We start from the raw sequence: 18699 nt of genomic DNA, 5'->3' as shown, positions 1-18699 counted from the left end.
ACCACACTTCAGGTCACAGCCCAGACGAGCAACTGTGAGACCACCTTTATTAGGCCAGAGTGGCCACGTGTACACAGACCTGCAGCCCTCCTATACCAGGACCTCCCAGCACCTCAAGGCCTTCCTGGGCTCAGAGCGCAGACTGATGAAGGGGCATACACCCGCTATGGGGGCTGAGGATGAGCAGGGATGGGCCAGGGTACATGTAGACAGCAGGCTAGGAGAGTGGGTATGGCCAAGCCTCAGTCCCTGAGGTGCAGAGTGGGTGGACGTCTGAGCCCAAGACTGTCGGGGAGAGAAGCTGGATGCAGAGTGCCTGGGCCCTTTCGCACCCTGGATGGCCACCTAGGGAGCATCCCAGGAGGATGGGAATGCAACGAGCGCTGAGTGGGGTGGGGTCTTACCCACGGCCCCATCTAAAATCCCCCCTCCACCCAAGACCTCCATGAAGGGATCCTGAGAGGAAATGGCCTCCTCCAGGGAGGGTCCTGAAGGGGTCAGGAACTGTATATATAAATATAGAGGCTGTGACTATAGTATATAAATGTGTCTATATATGTATATATGTACATGCACAGCCAGGGGTGGGGGCCTGCAAAGCCTCCAGCAGAGGGCAGTCACTGGAAGTCCAGAGTCCGGGTGGAGGGGATGTAGAGGGACTGGGTCTGGCGGGCACGGCGTGGTGTGGTGTTGAGGACGTCCACGCTCTTGCGGCTGGAGCGGACCACGTCGGCCACGAAACTGGTGCAGTCACTGCAGACACCCCTCAGAACACAGCCATGGGCATAGATGTGGGGGAACTCCTCCTCCACGCCCCGCCACTGGGGCCCCTGCAGGGACCTGGGAACAGAAGGTCAGCTCAGCAGAAGGACCCCCTCCTGGGCCCATGGACTGCGGCCCCTTCCCCACCCTTCCCCAGCCCCTTCCCCCCTCTCTCCACCAGACCCTTTCTCCCTTCTTCCCAGCCCTTTTCCCAGAGCACAGACCGAGAGCAGACGTAAACACACATCTCTGGGAGGAACAAACAAGCCCAATAAAGGCTCCTCAGCAGGAATGTGGGTCCCCCAAACACCCACACACAGCTTCCGTCTCAACTACCAGGCGATGATCTGTGTCCCACGGCCACTCGGCTTCCCATAGCCTGGGGGTGCCCAGCCATAGAGACCCAGCTGACCCCACCACCAGCACCCACAGTTCTATGCAGGCCATCACCACATCACATCACAGTGACACAGCCACAAGGCCAAGGAAACTCACTGGAAGATGTCTTTTCTCTGGCCCAGGGTGGCTCTGGCACTTGACGGCCTCTGCGGACTCTCAAAGCCCAGAGTATACACAGGGATGTGTGCAAACTTCTTAGAAGGCATTTTCATCTGCAGTGCAGAGGGAGACATGAGTGAGGCCGTGCAGGGGACAGGCAACCCCACAGCCAGCTGGGGAACTGCACTGAATGGGGCACGCCCCACGGGGCATGAGTGGCAGCAGCAACCAGCTGGAGAGGCCCACCTGCCCCCACACCTCTCCTCGGTGGCTGAGGCCCAGCACGGGTCTTTGGTTCACTACATGCCCGGTATGTTTTCCACTCATTCAGATGGGACGTCTTGAGGGCAGGGGTGTACAGCCTTTTTATGCCACACGGGACCTAGCATCAAGCCCTGCATACAGTCAGCGTTGAATGCTGAGGAGATGAAAGGATTCCACTGCCAAGTGGCAGGATGGAGAGCAAAGGGTTAAAACTAAGTGGTGGGAAGAGCTCCCTCTGGAGACCCTTGTTTCTGAGTGGAGGTGTAGAAGTGTGACTTCCAAATGCTGTTTATCTATTATCCCTTCACCATCACGTCTGCTGTGAGGTCTGGGCCCGCCCGCTGTCACGCAGCCACGTGTCTGCTGTGAGGTCTCTCCAGAAACACTAAGGAATGTACACCGTGTCACAGGGCAGCGCTTTCGGAGGGAAGTGAAGGGTTTTGGGCACCAGCCTATAGACATGGAACTTTTTCTAAAAAAGACCACCTACAAAACTGCATAGTCTTGGGAGGTTTACGAATGGATTCTTCCTGGCGGAGGAAATTGGGTGAGGTGACTGCAGGGTCGTCCAATGGGAGAGAGTGGAGCCCCCATTCCCCCCAGCCACCACCCCTGGAACCCCCAATCAGGCCACACTCAGACCCCAAGGACACAGCCTCACCTTTATGCTACAGGAGGAGCAGACAGCTCTGGAAGGGAGAGAAACAGGAAAACCACGTCAGCTCTGAGAAGGGCAGCAAGTGCCTCCGAGCACCACACACGTCCCAGGCCAAGCTGTCTGCCTTTCACGGACCCTGTTTACTGTGCTTTCATCTTACGTTACCTCTCTACCCCAAACGCTCCTGTATGGTGCAGCTCGGCACCGTGTGGCCTGGAGTTCTCTCACACCCTCCCCACTTGTGTGTGCACCTCACTTCTCTCCATCCGAGCTGCACAGGCCTCAAATGAGGTGCTCAGGTTTAAGTAGCTATGAACAATTTTTTTATTCCCCATGCCTGATTTCAAAAGCAAATGCCTGCTTGCTATGAAAAACTCAAACATTTGGAAAAAAAATCCTAATTTAGTGAGAGAGGCCCTCTCTTGTCAAACCCTTCTTCAGGTATGGCCCTGCTGGCATGCGGTTTCTGTCCCCCAGGGGTCCTCTACGCCTATGTTAACAAAAATACCACTTTAAAAATAAGATGGAGTGTCATGCCTATGATGCTATGACAACACACCAGGGTGGTTCTCTGCATGAGCACAACGGTTTACGTTCATTTTAACAAGGAGCTGTGTTCTGCTGCATGGAAGCTCCCTCTACGAAGCCCTGGAGTCTGCAGAGCACTGGATGGGGCCCCGTGGACCTCTGGTTTCTTCTCGCACTTCTCTCTTCCCTGGAACTCTACCCCGCAAGCTCCAGGACCAGGTCTTCCAGGACCCTGAGCTTTACCTCCTCAATTGGGAGCCCAACAGGCTCTGCCGGGCTACCTTCCTTGGGTTGGGGCCTGGAAATTCCCGCCAGCCTGTCACTGGCACAGTCGTAAGCTCACCCCTTTTATTTTCCATTTGCTGCCTGATGCCCAAGGTCTTAAATCACTGCCTGACATCATTTGTCTGGTGTGTGTTGTGGCTTCAGGAGGGATGATAAATCTGGTGCTGTTACCCTGTCTTGACTGAAAGCAGAAGTCCCTTAGCCATTTAAATCTAAGTTAAATTAAATTAAAAATTTGGTTCCTCAGTTGCATCGGCCATAGTTGAAGGACAACAGCCAGGGTGCAAAACAATGTCTCACTGTCACAGAAAGTTCTACCGGACATCTCTGGCCCGAGGCATCTCACCTCCTCCGCCCACCTGTACTAATTCACAACCAAGGCACCAACAGAAAGGCTTACCTCTTGCAAAAGAGACAGGTAGGTGGCCAGGAGAACAGTGGGAACTTGATTCGACAGCAGCAGCAAATCTGTGGGAACAGCCTGGGTAAGGCCTAGCTTTGTCCAAAGCTTGCTGCCCCTCTCCCATCTTCACCTGTGCCTCCCTCTGCCCAGTGGGGGCAGTCCAAGGTCCCCCCATCCGCATCTGCTCTCCACAACTCCCACCCAGTAAGGGGCAGTCCTGAGGCCCCTCTTGTCCTCACCTGTGCCCCCTGCCCAGTGAAGGGCAGTCTTGCGGTCCCTCCTCATCCTCTCTTGCCCCTCACAGCCCCTGCCCAATGAAGGGGCAGCCTGGACATGCCCCTTACCTTCCCCTTCTTCAGATTGCTGTAGAGCTCCTTGTTCTGCAGGAACTTCTCCATCTCGGCCTTTACCAGCACTCGGCGCACGTCCATCACCTCCTCCACGGTCAGTGCCAGGCTCTCCACAGGGTGGCTGAACTCCTAGGGCAGGAGAGTCAAGATCATTGTTCGCTCAGGACCTCAGGGACGAGGCCACTCAGGCAGGAGCCTGGCCTAAGTGTCTCTCTTTACTGAGGACCCTCACGCCCTGCTGCTTTGATCCAAGTTTAGCTCAGGCACTTCCTAAACTGGCTGTCATCAGCTTGACCTGCCCTGGAGCCCAAGGCATCCCTTTCTTTCAGTACCAAGTCCTGCTATTGCAGGATAAGGAAGCCAGCAGCCCCGCCCACCCCTCTACCCACACTAGGGCCCCACCCACTCCTCCAGCTCCACCCACATCAGGGCCCCACCCGCCACTCAAGCTCCACCCACCCCAGGGCCCTGCCCACAACAAGCTGTGGAATCTGGACAGGGTCTTCAGGTCCACCTCACACCTTCCTTCCTGAACCTTTTCCTGGTGACTTCACCACTGAGGAAGGAGCTCCTGTGGCATAGCGGGTAATGCATTTGACTGCTTAACCAGAAGATCAGCAGTTCAAACCCTCCAGCTGCTCCATGGAATGAAGATGGGACAATCTACTTCCGTAAAGATGTACAGCCTTGGAAATCCAATGGAAGTCACTATGAATCGGAATTGACTGATAGCAGTGGGTTTTTTTGGTTTACCACTGAGTTCTCTCCTTCTGAGCAGCCAATCCCCACTGAAAGGTCCTTGGAGCCCTGAGTGACCACCACCCACCTGGAACACACCTACACTCTACACCATGAGCCTCTACACCATGAGTGCCCAGCTGGCACTCAACATGTCCCCACATGTCACTGCCACCTGCTTCTCCAGGCAGCTATTGTATGAGCATGTCCTGTTGAGCCTACGGTGCTGAGCACAGAACTTGACCCTCACCCTCTGAGCCTCAGTTTGTCCTCTGTAAAATGGGGCTCCATTTCACCTCCACTGCAATAAGACACAATGACTGGCACAAAGAGGTCAAAACTGTTGGCTACTGTTACTGAGGGAAGGAGGAGCAAGGAGGTCACCAGCCCAGGGGGTGACACAAAGAAGGAAGCTGAATCATGATTTTTGTCTCACGTTTGCACTAGGTTTTCCTACTTAGGGTTCACATCAGGGGAGAGTCAGACACTCTGCCCTCAGTGCCCACTACCACTCGCTGGAGTATTGCGTAACTTGAACAATCGTTATCTATGGCTGTATAACAAACCAGCACATCCAAGAGCGACGGGAAGCCTGCTTCCAAGTCGGGCAATCAATCAGTCCCTGAGTTTCCCTCGGCCCCTCACACACCCCTTACACATGGTACATTTTCAACAAGTGTGGACTGAACCAGGGTGGAGACAGAGAAGAAAATCCCTGGGGTTCTGTGATGATCAAAATGATCTCAGGAAACACTTCTGAGGTCTGACAGCTGAAGAAAACAGGTAGGGGACTTGCAGTCATTTTAAACATTTAAGTCATTTTAAAACACATCCACTAGTTCCTTGACATTCCTCCCTGAACTCCCCTCCCCTCCCCTCGGGAATGGGAATATTAATAATTACTATTATATAGCCTTTCCCAACCGTCATGTGCCTCCCACACAGTGATTGGGTGGGACTATGCAAATAAGGTGTTTGTGGCCCACCAAGGGGATTGGACAGCTGGCTAATGAAATAAGAGACACGGAAGGAACCCTTGCAGGGGTGGGACTATGCAAATAAGGTACATGGAACCCTTGGAGGGGAATGGTTAGTTGTTGGAGGGGAACGGTTAGTAGTTAGTACGCCCTGAAACTGATAGGGAGCTTGCTACATAACTGGCTTCCTGACAGAGGTTTGAGAGAGGGAGACAGAGAGAGAAAGAAGGGGCTGTAGCACAGAGGACTGTGAAGGACCCCAAGAGACGTCACCACAAAGGCAGCAGCCGCATGAGCAGCAGGAGCCAGGAGGCAGCACGCGGCAGCTGTGGTGGGCTGCCTGGCCCGCAGCGTGAGGCAGCAGCAGGGCCTGAGCAAGGCCTTGTGGCAGCAGACTGAGAAGCAGCAGTCCTGATAAAGAACCATACCCTGAGCTGTTCCAAGTTGGTCCTGATCCTGAGCTGTAACTGCGACTTCCCTGATAAACCCTGTGGTCCTAAGTACAGTTTGTGAGTTCTGTGAGACACTGCAGTAAACCACAACCCCAACGATGGGAGAGAGTCCTGAGGGGAGGAGAGGAGTCGCTGTTACACACAACGGAGAGGGACAGCCGTTTGGAGGAGCTGGACACTAGGGACCTTTCACGTTCTGCCTCGTAGGAACCAGTTTTGTGCTGATCCTTAGAAATTATTCATGTAGAACATGCGTGAGTATGGCAGGACCACCCAGCTGAGCCGCTCCCAATCCACAGGAACTGGTGAGGCATGTTTGTTGTCTGAAGCTGCTAGGTTTGGGGTGTTGTACAGCCATAGATAACGAGCACAGAACTCAAAGGTTCAAGCATAACGCTACCTTCTGTCTATAAAGCTCTTGCACTTCTCAAAGCATTTTCATATCTGTTCTCACTTGAGCCTTTGGATAAAACCTCAAGGAAACAAGGACACGAGACTACACCTCTGACCACCTCCACAGCCCTGCGGATGCCCTGAGGTTCGTGGCACACTTTTGCCCTAAAGATTGCATTAAGAAAATCATTCAATGAGATCCAGTCCAAGCGGCGGAGGAGGGGACTCAAATATCATGGGTTAAAAAAAAAAAACCACTGCCCTCAAATTGATTCCAACTCATAGCGACCTTATAGGACAGGTAAGAACTGCCCCAGAGCTTCCAAGGCATCAATGTTTACAGAAGCAGACTCCCATATCTTTCTTCCACAAAATAGCTGGTGGGTTCGAATTGCTTTGGTTAGCAATGGAATGCTTTAAGCCCTGTGCCACCACAGGTCCTCTGCAAGTGTTAGACATTGACAGTTACAAGGCAGACCAAACTCACAGCTGAGAAAGCCAGGGGCACAGAGGTTACGTTACACAGTGGCAGCAGGACCAGGGGGCCAAGGTCTCTCGACCCACCAAGTCACACAGGCATGGTGTTTGTTACCTGCCTCAGCGCCACAGGGGCTCTGGGGACCCCACAGGCAGTTCAAAGGCTGTTCCTCTGGCTCAGGCCGCAGTGCTGAAACTCCCCAGCAGGAGGCAGCGTAAGCCAGCCTTCCTGCCATAAGAGCTGACCCATCAGCTCTGAGACAAACCATACCAGCCACCCCTGAAGGAGCTGGGTGTCCTGGGGCTCAACAGAGCCCCTACCCCGCCCCCTAGGCTGCCATAGAGAAAGCCCTGCTCTGGACAACTTAGCCAGGCCCTTGAGACACGTGCCTCACTCACCAGCCACAGGTGCTTGGCCTGGCTGTCCTGGGCCCCCGCAGCCTCAGGCCTCTCCTCCACTGTACCCAGGCCACTGAGTGGGGCTGTGGCAGGGGCAGGGGCAGGCCGGGCCTGGACGCTCACAGGGAAGGAACCTGCAAGACAGCACGGAGGACCGTCAGGACATAGACACGCTGTGTCAGCCCACCTGCTTTGTCATGGGCAATCATCCTCCACTCACAGTGCAGGATAGAAAGAGTCTGTACCTACCTGTCTGTATCTGCCTACCTATGGAGCCCCTGAGGTGCACGAGGCTAATGTGCTCAAATGCTGGGTTCAAGTCGACCCACAAGGGCCTCAGAAGAAAGTCTAGCAGTGTACTCATGAAAAATCAGCCCTGAAAACCGTGCAGGGCACAGCTGTACCCTGACACACATGGGGCGTCCATGAGTTGGGGCAGACTGGACAGCAACTGGCAAAATCCGCCTGTCTGTCCATCTGCCTATCTGTCTATCTCCCAGTGCATTAATAGCAATTATCTCTAATAATATGGGGAGTTATTTTCTTTTGTTTTATTTACAAGTTGTCTTATAATAGTAAGAATTATTAATACCAAAACTTCCTCGTAAGGAAAAGGGGGATGGCTGCTTCCTGAGGTTGTGAGGGTGTGGTCTGGGGCCCCAGTGCCACACGCTCAGCACGGACAGACGGAGCAGGCAGGGTGGAGGGAAGGGCTGTGGCGGGTGCAGCACTTGCCCCGGTCCGGGGCACTGGGCCTCCAGGTGTGCATGCTGCCTGCTCGGGGCCGGGCTGACGGTTTTGTCCCTGATGAAGTCTCAGAGGCTGGCAGGCCCGAAGCCATCTCACTCCGGAGCTGGGCCAGGTCTTGTTCCGAGAAGGAGCGGTCCCGCTTCAGGGTCGTCTCCCCACACGGAGACTCCTCCTCCTGCAGAGATACGGAGCCTTGACCCCTCCTACCCCCCCCATCAGCTCTGCCCCAGACCCAGGTCCAGGGACCCAGGGGACCCATAGGGACCCAGGCAATAGGCCTTGAGAAACAGACCCTTCCCCGAGGCTTTCTGGAAAATGTGGAGAGAAGAGGCTTAGCGTCAGATGGAGGCTGAGCCTGTTGGAACAGCTGTCAGCCAAGGCCGTCATCATGGTCACACTGGTCGGAAGGGGCGGGGCAGCATAGGGGACCACTCTGGCTGGGGCTGGGCTGGGCTGGGGTGCATGCCTCCTCAGACTGGCCAGGACTGCCAGGTTCCTGGCCTCAGAGACAGCTCACTTGCATCACCTCCACGAGAGCTCTTTCCTGCTGGGGAAGGGGGACCCTGCCCCAAGCTCTGCTCAGCCTTGGTCCTCTTCTACCCCCACCCCATCTCTTCTCAGAGGGCTCTGACCTCTGACGTGGTCATCTCCTCCATCTCGGCTAAGGTGGGCGCCTTGAGCAGGACCCGGGGTCGTGGGTGCTGGGTGCTGCTCCCGGCATCCGAGACAGAAAGGTTGATGCAGGAAGTGGACTTAACATCCCCGGAGCAGGCATTGAGGATACAGGGCAGAGAGCCAAACCCTGGAGGGGAAGGGGGAGGCAGCGAGCATGGAGAAGTGGGCAGCGAGCACATAGTGGGGCAGTGAGCAGGGCTGAGTGTGGGGACGGTGAGCATGCAGGGTGGGGGCGGGCCCTCACGGCGGGTGTCCCAGGGCGAGCTGCCCACTGGCCGCAGCTTCCTCTCCTGCTTGATCTCCTCCAGGATCTTCTCGTGCAAAGTCCTCTGCTTCTGCGGTAGTGGGCGCAGCCTCCTTTCCGAGACCTGCAGGGAAGGTAGCGCATGTTGTCAGAGGGGGCTGTGACACGGAGTGGGGAAGAGGTTGCCAAGGGGGGCCAGTTGAGGTCAGGAGCCCCAGAGGACCCCTAAGGAGCAGGCAGAGCTGGCTGAGCCACAGGGGCTCCATGTGGGTGGGGGTGGCCAAGGTGGCAACAGCTGGTCCCTCCCAGAGGAGGAGTCCCTGGCTGTGGCCAGTGCCTGATACTCCACATCTGTGAACAAGAGGGGGCTGAACAATTCACTGGTGATGCCTTCTGGTGCGCTATGGAGGAGCAGGAAGTGGGGAAGGAAGGCTGGCCAGTACCTGCTTCAGTGGTGGCCGCGAGCGGATAAAGTCCAGGATGATCTCATGGGCGTCCTTCTTCACCCTGGGAGGGATGTCCCCATCGACCTGTGGGGAGGCGGCTGAGGATTACCCCATGACCTGCAGAGTGGAGTCTGCAGGCTCATGCGCTTTTGGACTCCGCCTGGCCCCAACCTGGCCTCCCACTCTTGAGCTCTGCCCAGAACCTTGCTTCCTCCTCGGACCAGTGCATGGCTCTGCAGTGGTGACTATGCTCAAGGTTGGCACCATCACTGGCCAGGCTGCCTAACTCTCCTGCGCTCCAGGGTCTTCATCTGGACGTGGGTCAAGAGCACCCACTCATATGCTAAGAATTATGGGACAAAGCCCTGCTAGAAACTTAATCTCCATCTTAGAAACTAAGGGCAGCACATGCACAGCAACCGAATTTCTTGATCAGCAGAGCTGGAAACACAGTGCCCCACTCAAAGATGGTGGCCAACTGTACCAATGTGAACGTGTGTTCTCCCCACTCCTGGCAATAATCTGATCTCCTGCATCAGGGTCCTGAAAAGGCTCGCTATGCCTCTTCTGAATCTCCTGTTCCAGGGCTTCGACCTGCAACTTTTCCTGTTCTGGTTACTGTTTCAGATCATCCAAATTTTAAAAATTCAAGTCTGGTGTGGTTTCACTTGGTCAGCCACAAGTGAACCAGCTCAAACCAGTTCAAAGCTCGGTATACAAGTCTTCACTAGGAACTCCTGCACCTCACTGTGTGCCCCGCCCTCCAGAACCTGCACATCTTCTCCTGCCCTTGTCACACCGTCTAGTGTCCCTGACACGGCTGAAAGCCCAAAGTCAGGAACCACATCTGTCTCTTTCATGGGTTATGGCCCAGGACCCAGTTTGGTCTCCCGCACAGGGCAGGGTCTCCAGAGCTGCTGCTAGGAGGGAAGGCAGAGGGGAGACGGAGGAAGGGCAGAGGACAGACAGGTCTTCAGGAAGCTTCCCGCCGCCCCACGCACCATGACCTTCCGCAGCTTGTAGTTGCGGGCGCGGATGTCCTGCATGAGCATCTCGAATGGTGTGAGCTGGAACTCTGTGGGCAGTGGGTTGAACTCCTTCTCCTGAACCTTCTTGAGTTTCACTCCGTGGCGAAGCTCCCGCATGAGTTGGACCCAGAGTCTGGCCTGCACAAGGAGGAGGACAATGGCCTCCAGGCCCAGTCAGAGCTCCCACTTCATCCTCAAGCCCAGGACTGGGAGAGGGCTGGGCTTGGCCTGTGTCCAGGCAGGAGGTAACCCCTCTTACCCAGTCTGTGCGCCCCAGGTCATCTAGCTCTGCCAGGGGCTTCTCTGCCTGGGGCTCATCCTCCCGAAACTTCTGCAGCATCTGTAACCACAGGCCATTAGATGGTGGGGGTGCGGACATGAGCCGTGGGTCCCTACCACACCAGCCACCACCCAACCAGCTGACCCTGAATCCACAGCTTTCTGTGGTGCCTTCCCTGGGGCAGGTAGGATAAGAGTAAACATCCAAGGTTCTCCCAGTCTGCTGAAGACGCCTTTTTCCATCTGATGCTCACACATCATTAAGGATTCATCCTCCCTGACCTCAGACACAAACATAGGTCCTCAGCTGGTTTGTGAGAGCCCCCAGGCTCCTCCCACAGGGCTGCCCTCCTGACCCACCTCATCAGCCACGTGGCCACCCTCCCTCCTCACCCAGGGGCTCCAATGGGATTCTTCACTGATCTTTATTAACAGCTTTTTCCCCCATTAGACTAGAGGCTCCATGAGGCCAGGAACCACATACTCTGCTTTTGGTTTTTCTCAATTTTCCATTTATGGCAGCCAGAACAATGTGGCACATACTAGGTGGAGTGAATAACGGCAAGCGTAAATAAATGAATAAATGGGTGATGGATGGATGGGTGGGTTGGGTGAGTGAGCAGATGGATGGGTGGACGGGTGGGTTGGGTGAGGGAGCAGATGGATGGGTAGGCAGGTGGATGGATGGATGGGTGGGTTTGGAGAATGAGTAGATGGATGAGTGGATGGGTGGGTTGGGTGAGCGAGAGGATGGATGAGTGGGTTGGTCAGTGGGTGGGTGACAGGATGAGTGAGTCACTCAGTCAGTCCTGGGAATCAGTCACAAATCTGTACTTGGTGAACTAGGGAAAATGCTGGCACTGGTGTGAAGCCCAAGGAGGGTGTTAGGGAATGTCAGGTAACTGTTCTATAATCTGACATGGCTGTTAGATTCACTGCCTTGGTTGCCTGAGATCTCTCAGATGGCAGAGGCCTCTGTTCTTACCAACTCCCCCACCCTGGAGAAGTATCTACTCTTTAGCACACAGGTCCCCTCCCATCCCAGACTCCCAACCAAGACAGAACCGGTTACCCTGGCTCTTGGCCCAAGCCACTTGCCCATCTGCTTTGAGATATTCTACAAAACACTGCCAACTCTCTGAGCAGCTAGAACGTGTGGATTCTAATAACAGTCCTCAGGTGTGGCCAGGCGGTCCCTCTGGGCAGAGGGTGTGGAGGTGGTGCTCCTTCCCCTGCAGTGCCCACACTGGCCCTCAGCAGGCCGTCTCTGCCCAAAACGCCAGCCCAGGCTAGCCCTCCAACCACCAGTTCCACCAACTCCTCCAACAGCCATTTCTTGAGGTGTAGATTCTTTTGCTCTTTCTAAAGAAAGAGCTGCTATTGCCTGGGTGAGGAACTGATCTGAGCTAAGGGATACAGACTGATTTTGGTGAGAAACTCAAAAGCAATAGGACCATCAGCTCATCAAGAAGCAGAAGAGCATCTCTGAGATGCCGAGGCGGTGGGGACAGGCCTGAGAGGCTCTGAGGGAGTGTCAAGGGCTGCCCAACGTGGGGTGCAGACTGCGTTGCCGATGGGTGCTAAGTGACCCAAGCAGGGTTCTGCCTGCATCCTGGGCTGCAGCCCAGATGCCATCAGCTGGACAGAGCCATCCCCGGGTCAGGCCTCACGGGGTCAGGGAAGGTGGCCAGGAACTGTGAAAGGGTCAGGGTGGAATCAGGGACCAGCATCAGGTAGTTTCCAAATACTTTCTGCCGGCAAAGCTCGAGAAAGCAGAGAAGGTAACCCGGCCTTCTCCGCAGGATCTTTCTCGCCCATGAGACACTGATGGGTGGATGGGGCCTCAAGTCAGCTGGGATGCTGCGACCCCTCCCCGCACCGAAGGGTGGGCTGTTAAGAGGCTAAGTTAAAATGCATAGTGTTAGCACGGTGTGGTCCGGGGCACGGAAGGTGGGCTGCAGCTCACTTAACGCACACAGTAAGTGGCGGGGAGGGTTCCCACGGAGGAATGGAGGCGCAGAAGGCCCCACCCCGTCCCGCCCCCCACGCCCAGCCACCTCACCTCCTTGGCCTCGCGCACACGGGCTAGGAAGGCGCGCAGCTCCAGTGTCTCCAGGAAGAGCGCACGGCACACTGCCTGGTAGTGCGCCTGCGCGCCCCGGGGCTCTGTCAGGCGTGCAGCGCACAGTCGCATGGCCTGCGCAAAGGTGCGCACTGCCCGTGGGGTGCCCTCGGCCTCCTCTTCCTCCTCCGGGCCCCCGTAGCCCTCGTCTGCCCCGCAGCTGCCGTCCTCGCTGTCGCTGTTAGCCATGAGGTCGATGAGCTGTTCTAGCTGCGGGCTGAGCTCGCGCTCCTCGTTCTCGTCCAGGCCCCAGTCCAGCGCGCGGTAGATGGCGAAGCCCAGCGACTGCACCATCTGCAGGGCAGGCGGGCGCTCAGCGGGCAGTCTGAGCACCCACAGGGCAGCACCCAGCTGGTCACCAAGTGTGGACAGGGGGCCCCACAGGGCTGGGGGTCAGCAGGCAGTCAGGGCACCCATAGGGTGGGGCAGAATGTCCAAGTGGGCTGGGGACTCACAGGATGGGAGAGACACAGCAGAGGACCTTCGGGGCCCATCCTGAATCACAGGCTGGGAGGGGAGACCCATTGGACACATCACCACATGAGAATGAGGAGAGAGCTGCACAGCTGGCTATGTGAAACAGACACAGCCACCTGTCCACCTAAGGAACCTCGTGGGACAGCCAAGGACACAGCTTGGCTGAAAGGCTTTGCCCCAGAGGGCTCCAAGCTCAATGCCGTCTAGTCGGCTCCCACTCATAGTGACCCCTCCTTGGGTTTCCCAGGCAGTATCCCTACAAGTAGATTGCCCAATCTTCATTCCAAAGAGTGCTTGTGGGTTTGAACCACCAGCCTTCTGGTTAGCAGTCAAGTGCCTTAGGCACTATGCCACCAGCACTCCCCCAGATGGCTCAGCCACTGTAAAAATCATCTACCATGTGACCCTGTAATCCTACTCCTGAGCTAGAGAAAGACAAGACTTGGCCCCAAAACGCCCTTGACACCAGCCCTAGACACAGCCCAGATGTACTTCCAGGATGAGTGGGTGCTGGGTGCACAGCTGGTCTGTTTTGACAATGGGACACTACACTGGCACGGAACAAACAGTTAGCATGGCCTAGACTCACCCCCACTACACTGCAGTGAGGGAGGTCAGATCAAGCCTTCACTCTGCACAGGCTTCTTTGTGGTTAGTTGCCATCCAGCCCAAATGGGAAGGACCGGGAGCCCAGGATGAGGGAACCTGAGCCTCTTTGGTTAGATGCTGTGGTGGTTATGTTTGTGTGTCAACTCGGCTGGGCCTGGTTGAATGGCTGGGCAGCTGGTGGTAGTTATTCCCCATGATGAGACTGGCAATCAACTCCATGGTGGAATCTATTGGAGCAGCTGAGTAGCTGCTTTGGGTATGTGGTCTGCTTTCCATATATTAGCAGCAGGTTTGGGAATGGTCTCTAGCTTATGGCATGCTTGGACCCTGCATGTAGCTGTGTCAGCAGCTTGCCATGCTCTGCTGACCTTGGGACTTACAATGGACTTAAATTAATGGCCTACCGTGTGGTTTTGGTAACATCGGGACTGTGCCTTTTACTTGTCAACCTTGGGTTTGTCCGCCTCAGCAGCCAGCAGCTGTTTGAGTAAAGAAACGCCTCTAGGTCCAGTGGGCAGGGAGCAGGAAGCAGAGCTGGACCCCAGGGTTGAGGGGCTTTCACCCAGCCCCCAGAGCCTGGCACTTTGAACTTGGACTTAAAGCCTCCAAACTGTGAGAGAATAAACTCCTGTTTGTCAAGGCCATCCCATTTGTGGTATATTTCTGCAGAGTGGCACTAGGTAACCAGAGCAGACACTGAAAGCCAGAGCCGGGCAGGGATGAGGGTTTGAGGACACCAGCCTCCTCTGTTCTCCCTGCTGGGGAAACATTTTAGAAAAAACCTTGGAGGCCCTGGGAATGGGTGGAAGAGTGAGGTGATGGACCAAAGTCCTAGCCCACAGCCAACAAAAGCCCAGCCTTCCTCAAACCAGCAAGTGCACTTATGTCTCCTCTGGGAGGTCAGCAGGTCACCACCCAGCTCTAAGTCACACCCAGGAATCAAGACTCAGGCCAGGCGGCCTGGGTCAGAGGCCATGGTCACTCTACACCCAAAGATTGGCCACCCTGATAGATCACACTTGGGGGGCAGGAGCGACAGCAGGGTCCAGCCGAGCCAGGGTGGAGTACGTGGGCAATGGACCCCTGGAGAACGCCCCTAATGGTCCCTGCCAACAAAGATGGGCTCAGCCTCGGGGAGGGGCATTCATTTGTGGGTCAGGGTTGACACAAGTTCCTATGATTCGTGGCCCAGAGTGAGTGGTGGGAATGTCCCACAGTTCAGTGGTTCTGACCTTGTCACTGTGGAGACTATGCTATTCCACTTCAGTGGAGTCTGAGGACAGAGTAGGAAGGACCTCCAGGGACAAGCCCGCCTCCTCCCTGTACTGCCAGCCTGAGCTGGCGCCGCAGTGACCAAAGGGTTAATCCAATCCCAGCCTCTTATCTGAGGCTCCAGGTGCCCTCTGTCCTCCCTGGAAACTTTCCCTGGAAGGCAGAGAGAGTGCTCTCACAGGAACAAATCTGGGCAGGCAGCCAGAGTCTGGGCACCTGCTGGTCCCACCTTACCCACAGCTGGGCCAGCTGGGACCCCAGGACTGGGGGACACAGGTATGGGAACCTGGGAAGCCAGCGGTCCTGCCAGCCCGGATACCTGCTCCTGCAACTTGGGGGCTCAGGAACAGTCCTGCACTAAAGCTGCAGGTTTCATGAAATCCGGCTTTCAGAAGCTAGATTAAAGTGATAAGTGGTTCTAGCTGGGGATGGGGGTATCAGGTTAATTGATTCACAGGACCCTGAGAGACGCAGTCTCAACTGGACCCCCAGCCCAAGGTTCTCTGTACGTATTTAAAAACTAAATCATCAGGTGTCCTTTAAAAGCTTTGAGGGCGGGAGTGTGGCTGTGCATCTGCCCTGAGACCCTGCACACAGGTCCAGCTGGCCTCACAGCCTGGGATCCAGACTCCAAGAAAAAAAAAAAAGAAAAACATGAAAGAATAGAAAAAGATGTACCATGTGAACACAAATCATCACACCTGTCAACACAAATCCTGGACAAGGAGCTGCTGTGTAAACCTGGGACGTCGGAAAGCTGTGTGGCTATAGACCCACTCCTCGCTCATGGACACCGTTCGGTCCCAAGACCAGTTGTTATATGAACATCAGTATTCTGTGAAGATGGAGGATGACCACATCACCTTGCCCCCTCACCTGTGCTGTGAACATCCTGCCAGGCCCCTGCCAAGCTCATCTGCTATCACTGCTTCCCCTCCCCCACATCAGATCAGGAGAGCTTGGCCCCCCACTGCTGCCCACAGGGGAGGGATGCCCAGTCTTCCAGAGCTGGGGGCCCAAGTGCCACCCCCCGCCTCCTCCCCAAGGTCCCTTTCCTCTCCCGTCCTCATCGCATTTTCAGGATGGGCAACCCCAGCATCTCCCTTCAATGACCCCAAAATACCCCTGTTGGCTTTGTCAGGGACAAGGGGCTCCCTGTCTACAGGTGGGAAGGCTTGGGTGCCATAATGGGGTCGCATGCTTCCTGCTGGGTGCCTCAGCCAGCCCCTGTCCCACACATCCCCCAGCTCTCACTGGGTGGCCCTGTTCCCCTCCACCCCTACATCCCCATAAGAACCAACAATCCAGAGTTTCCTCCAAGGCTATAATGGCCAGTCCTGGCCTGTGCCCTTGATCTTAAACTGCAGCTGCTGCTGGCTAGTCACCTACTGACTCCACCCCTGCCCAGGCTCCTTGCCCCCCTACCTGTGCCCAACCAGGAGGGGCATCGAGGAAATGTAAGGGGTGGGTGCCCGTGCTGACATGGGACCCTGTGGACCCTGAGCACCCACATTCCCTGTCTCAGGGCTCCTACTGACCACAGCCTGGCTGGGCCCTGCCACCCCTCGGGGCTGGGAGCTGGGCCAGACTCCAGGGTCCTGCTTCCTTCCTGGCGCCAAGGGCAGCCCCCCTTCAGGACACTGGCTGCCAGTGCCCCAGCCTCAGCCCCCTGTGGGCACCCAGGATCTGCTGGCCCCTCTCCAACCTCTCTCCCCCTCCCTCCACCGCACACTCTGGCAGCTCCCAGAGACCACACCCCCTCTCCTCTCCCAGGCAGTGAAATACTGTGCGATACAAGCTTCCTTTCTAGCGGCACTCAGGGTTCGCTGGTCAAGGACCTTGGCGTTTGTTACTGCTGGACGTGCACCGTTAATGCACAAAGCACTCAGCAGATTTTTTTTACTTTTATTGTAAATGTGAAATATCAGATAATGAGATAGTCAATAAGTGAGGAATGGGTATATTACTATCAAAGTGTAAAAAAATGAACAGGATTTCATTTGTCCCCAAAACTCCTTGAGGAAGCAGCTGGTCCACTTACCACTGCATCCCCAAACCTAACTCTGAACTCAAGAGAATCATTAATAAAGACTTTTTGACTTAATGAATACTACATGTTGAATTAATGATACACACTTCTATTATTTCAGACTATCAAGTGTATCATTGATTCCTGATGCCTCCAGGCTAGAGTGGGTTGGCTCCCAGGTGTGGTGGGTGCTCACCCCCTTGAGGCACACCTAACCCTGGGCTATAAGTTTAGCCCTGTCCCAGCTGTGCCCTTCACAAAACACTGGCATACTTTATGCCCTTTATAGTACATGTGATCTGCAATACGCAGCAGGTAATTTTGAAAATTACTGTAACAGTACCTGGGCTTCCGAGCTGGCTGGTGACACCACCATTGTTGTGGGTTCTGCAAGAGGAAGAGGAGAGAAACCGTCAAGGTGTGTGCTAAGCCTCCCTGAGACTCCTTACTGATGGCATTGGCCACCCCACTGCCCCTCTCAGGCATGTACAGCAGCAACCCAGAGCCCCTGTGAGAACCCCAGAGAGGCTGCACGTTGGCCAGCAGTTGGACAGACCCTCACTTGGCGTGGTGACCAGGATAACAGATGCAGTCCTTGCCCATAGGGGCTGATGGCCTACTGGTGAAGGCAGCCCCCAGCACGCCACATCAGTCAACAACTACAGTGGCCGTCTTCTGGGGAGGTCAGGGCTGGAGAGCAGCCAACAGGGCCATTGAGTGCAGCCCTGAGGGGGCTTTCCTGGGGAAGCCTTGCAGGCCAGAGTGAGGAAGCTGAGTAGGTGAGGGAGCAGAGACTACAGGAAAGCCCCCAAACCACAGCAAAGTCAGATAAGAACCCTGAAGCTCAGGGGAGGGTGAACTGCTGCAGGATCCCCATCACTGAGCAGGATGAGCCTGTGTGGCTACCAAGCTCTCGACTTCCGGCACCGTGTCAGAGAAGCACACTGAGGAAGAAGTACAAACAGGGCTAACACTTGAGAAGTTCACTTACACAACCTGGTAACAACCCAGTGGTACCTCATTCCAGAGATGAGGAAACAGGGTCCAGAGGGTGAGCCTGTTTGCCCAAGGTCTCCAAGCTTGAGTAAAGCACAGGCCAGAGATCCCAGAATCTGTGCTTCAGGCTGTTCCCCAAGCCATCCCAGATGCCCAGCTGGGTGGGATGCAGCAAGGTCAGTACCTTCTATCCCCTTCCTTGAATTAAACATACACTCAGAACTCAGTTAAGATCTTAATTTCTACCGCCTGGAGTCCTTTCCGGAACAAGATGGGTATAAATAAATCTAAACCCTGAAATTGTCTGCTAAGTGAACCTGCTGACTCTGCAAATATTCCCAGCATGCCATCAAGAATAGGAAGATTGCCAAAGATAAAGGAAGTCTGTGTTGGGCTAACCCATTAAAATAATGGAAAACAATCTACTCCAAGTTAGCAGAGTTCAGAAAAAAAGTGAGCAGCAAGCAGAACTATGGAGGCCCCGGTGTCCCCAGGGCCGGAGTTGTTCCTGGCACTCAGTACACACTGGTAGCTGTGCCTGAATTGAGGCAAAGGGAAGGGGGAGAGATCAGACCTGAACAAATGTGC

At 55.3% G+C, this 18699-nt stretch overlaps 1 protein-coding gene across 1 annotated transcript; it reads right to left on the bottom strand.

Annotated features, from left to right (window-relative positions):
- Positions 1-617: 617 nt before the first annotated feature.
- Positions 618-17497, bottom strand: SPIRE2 (spire type actin nucleation factor 2). Its single transcript, XM_007939178.1, has 14 exons — positions 17459-17497; positions 12669-13022; positions 10587-10667; positions 10301-10465; positions 9297-9383; positions 8854-8977; positions 8567-8736; positions 7920-8109; positions 7185-7318; positions 3743-3877; positions 3396-3463; positions 2186-2213; positions 1258-1373; positions 618-840 (listed from the first exon to the last, which is right to left on the bottom strand). Exons 1-14 carry the CDS (start codon positions 17489-17491, stop codon positions 618-620), a joined length of 1908 nt encoding a protein of 635 aa, XP_007937369.1. The 5' UTR covers positions 17492-17497.
- Positions 17498-18699: the final 1202 nt, after the last annotated feature.

Source organism: Orycteropus afer, unplaced genomic scaffold (genome assembly GCF_000298275.1).
Source record: "Orycteropus afer afer isolate SDZICR_OR568_19922 unplaced genomic scaffold, OryAfe1.0 scaffold00057, whole genome shotgun sequence".
In the NCBI taxonomy this organism is placed as follows: Eukaryota; Metazoa; Chordata; class Mammalia; order Tubulidentata; family Orycteropodidae; genus Orycteropus; species Orycteropus afer.
Note: the sequence above shows the minus strand (reverse complement) of the source record. Positions and strands in the feature narration are given on the sequence as shown.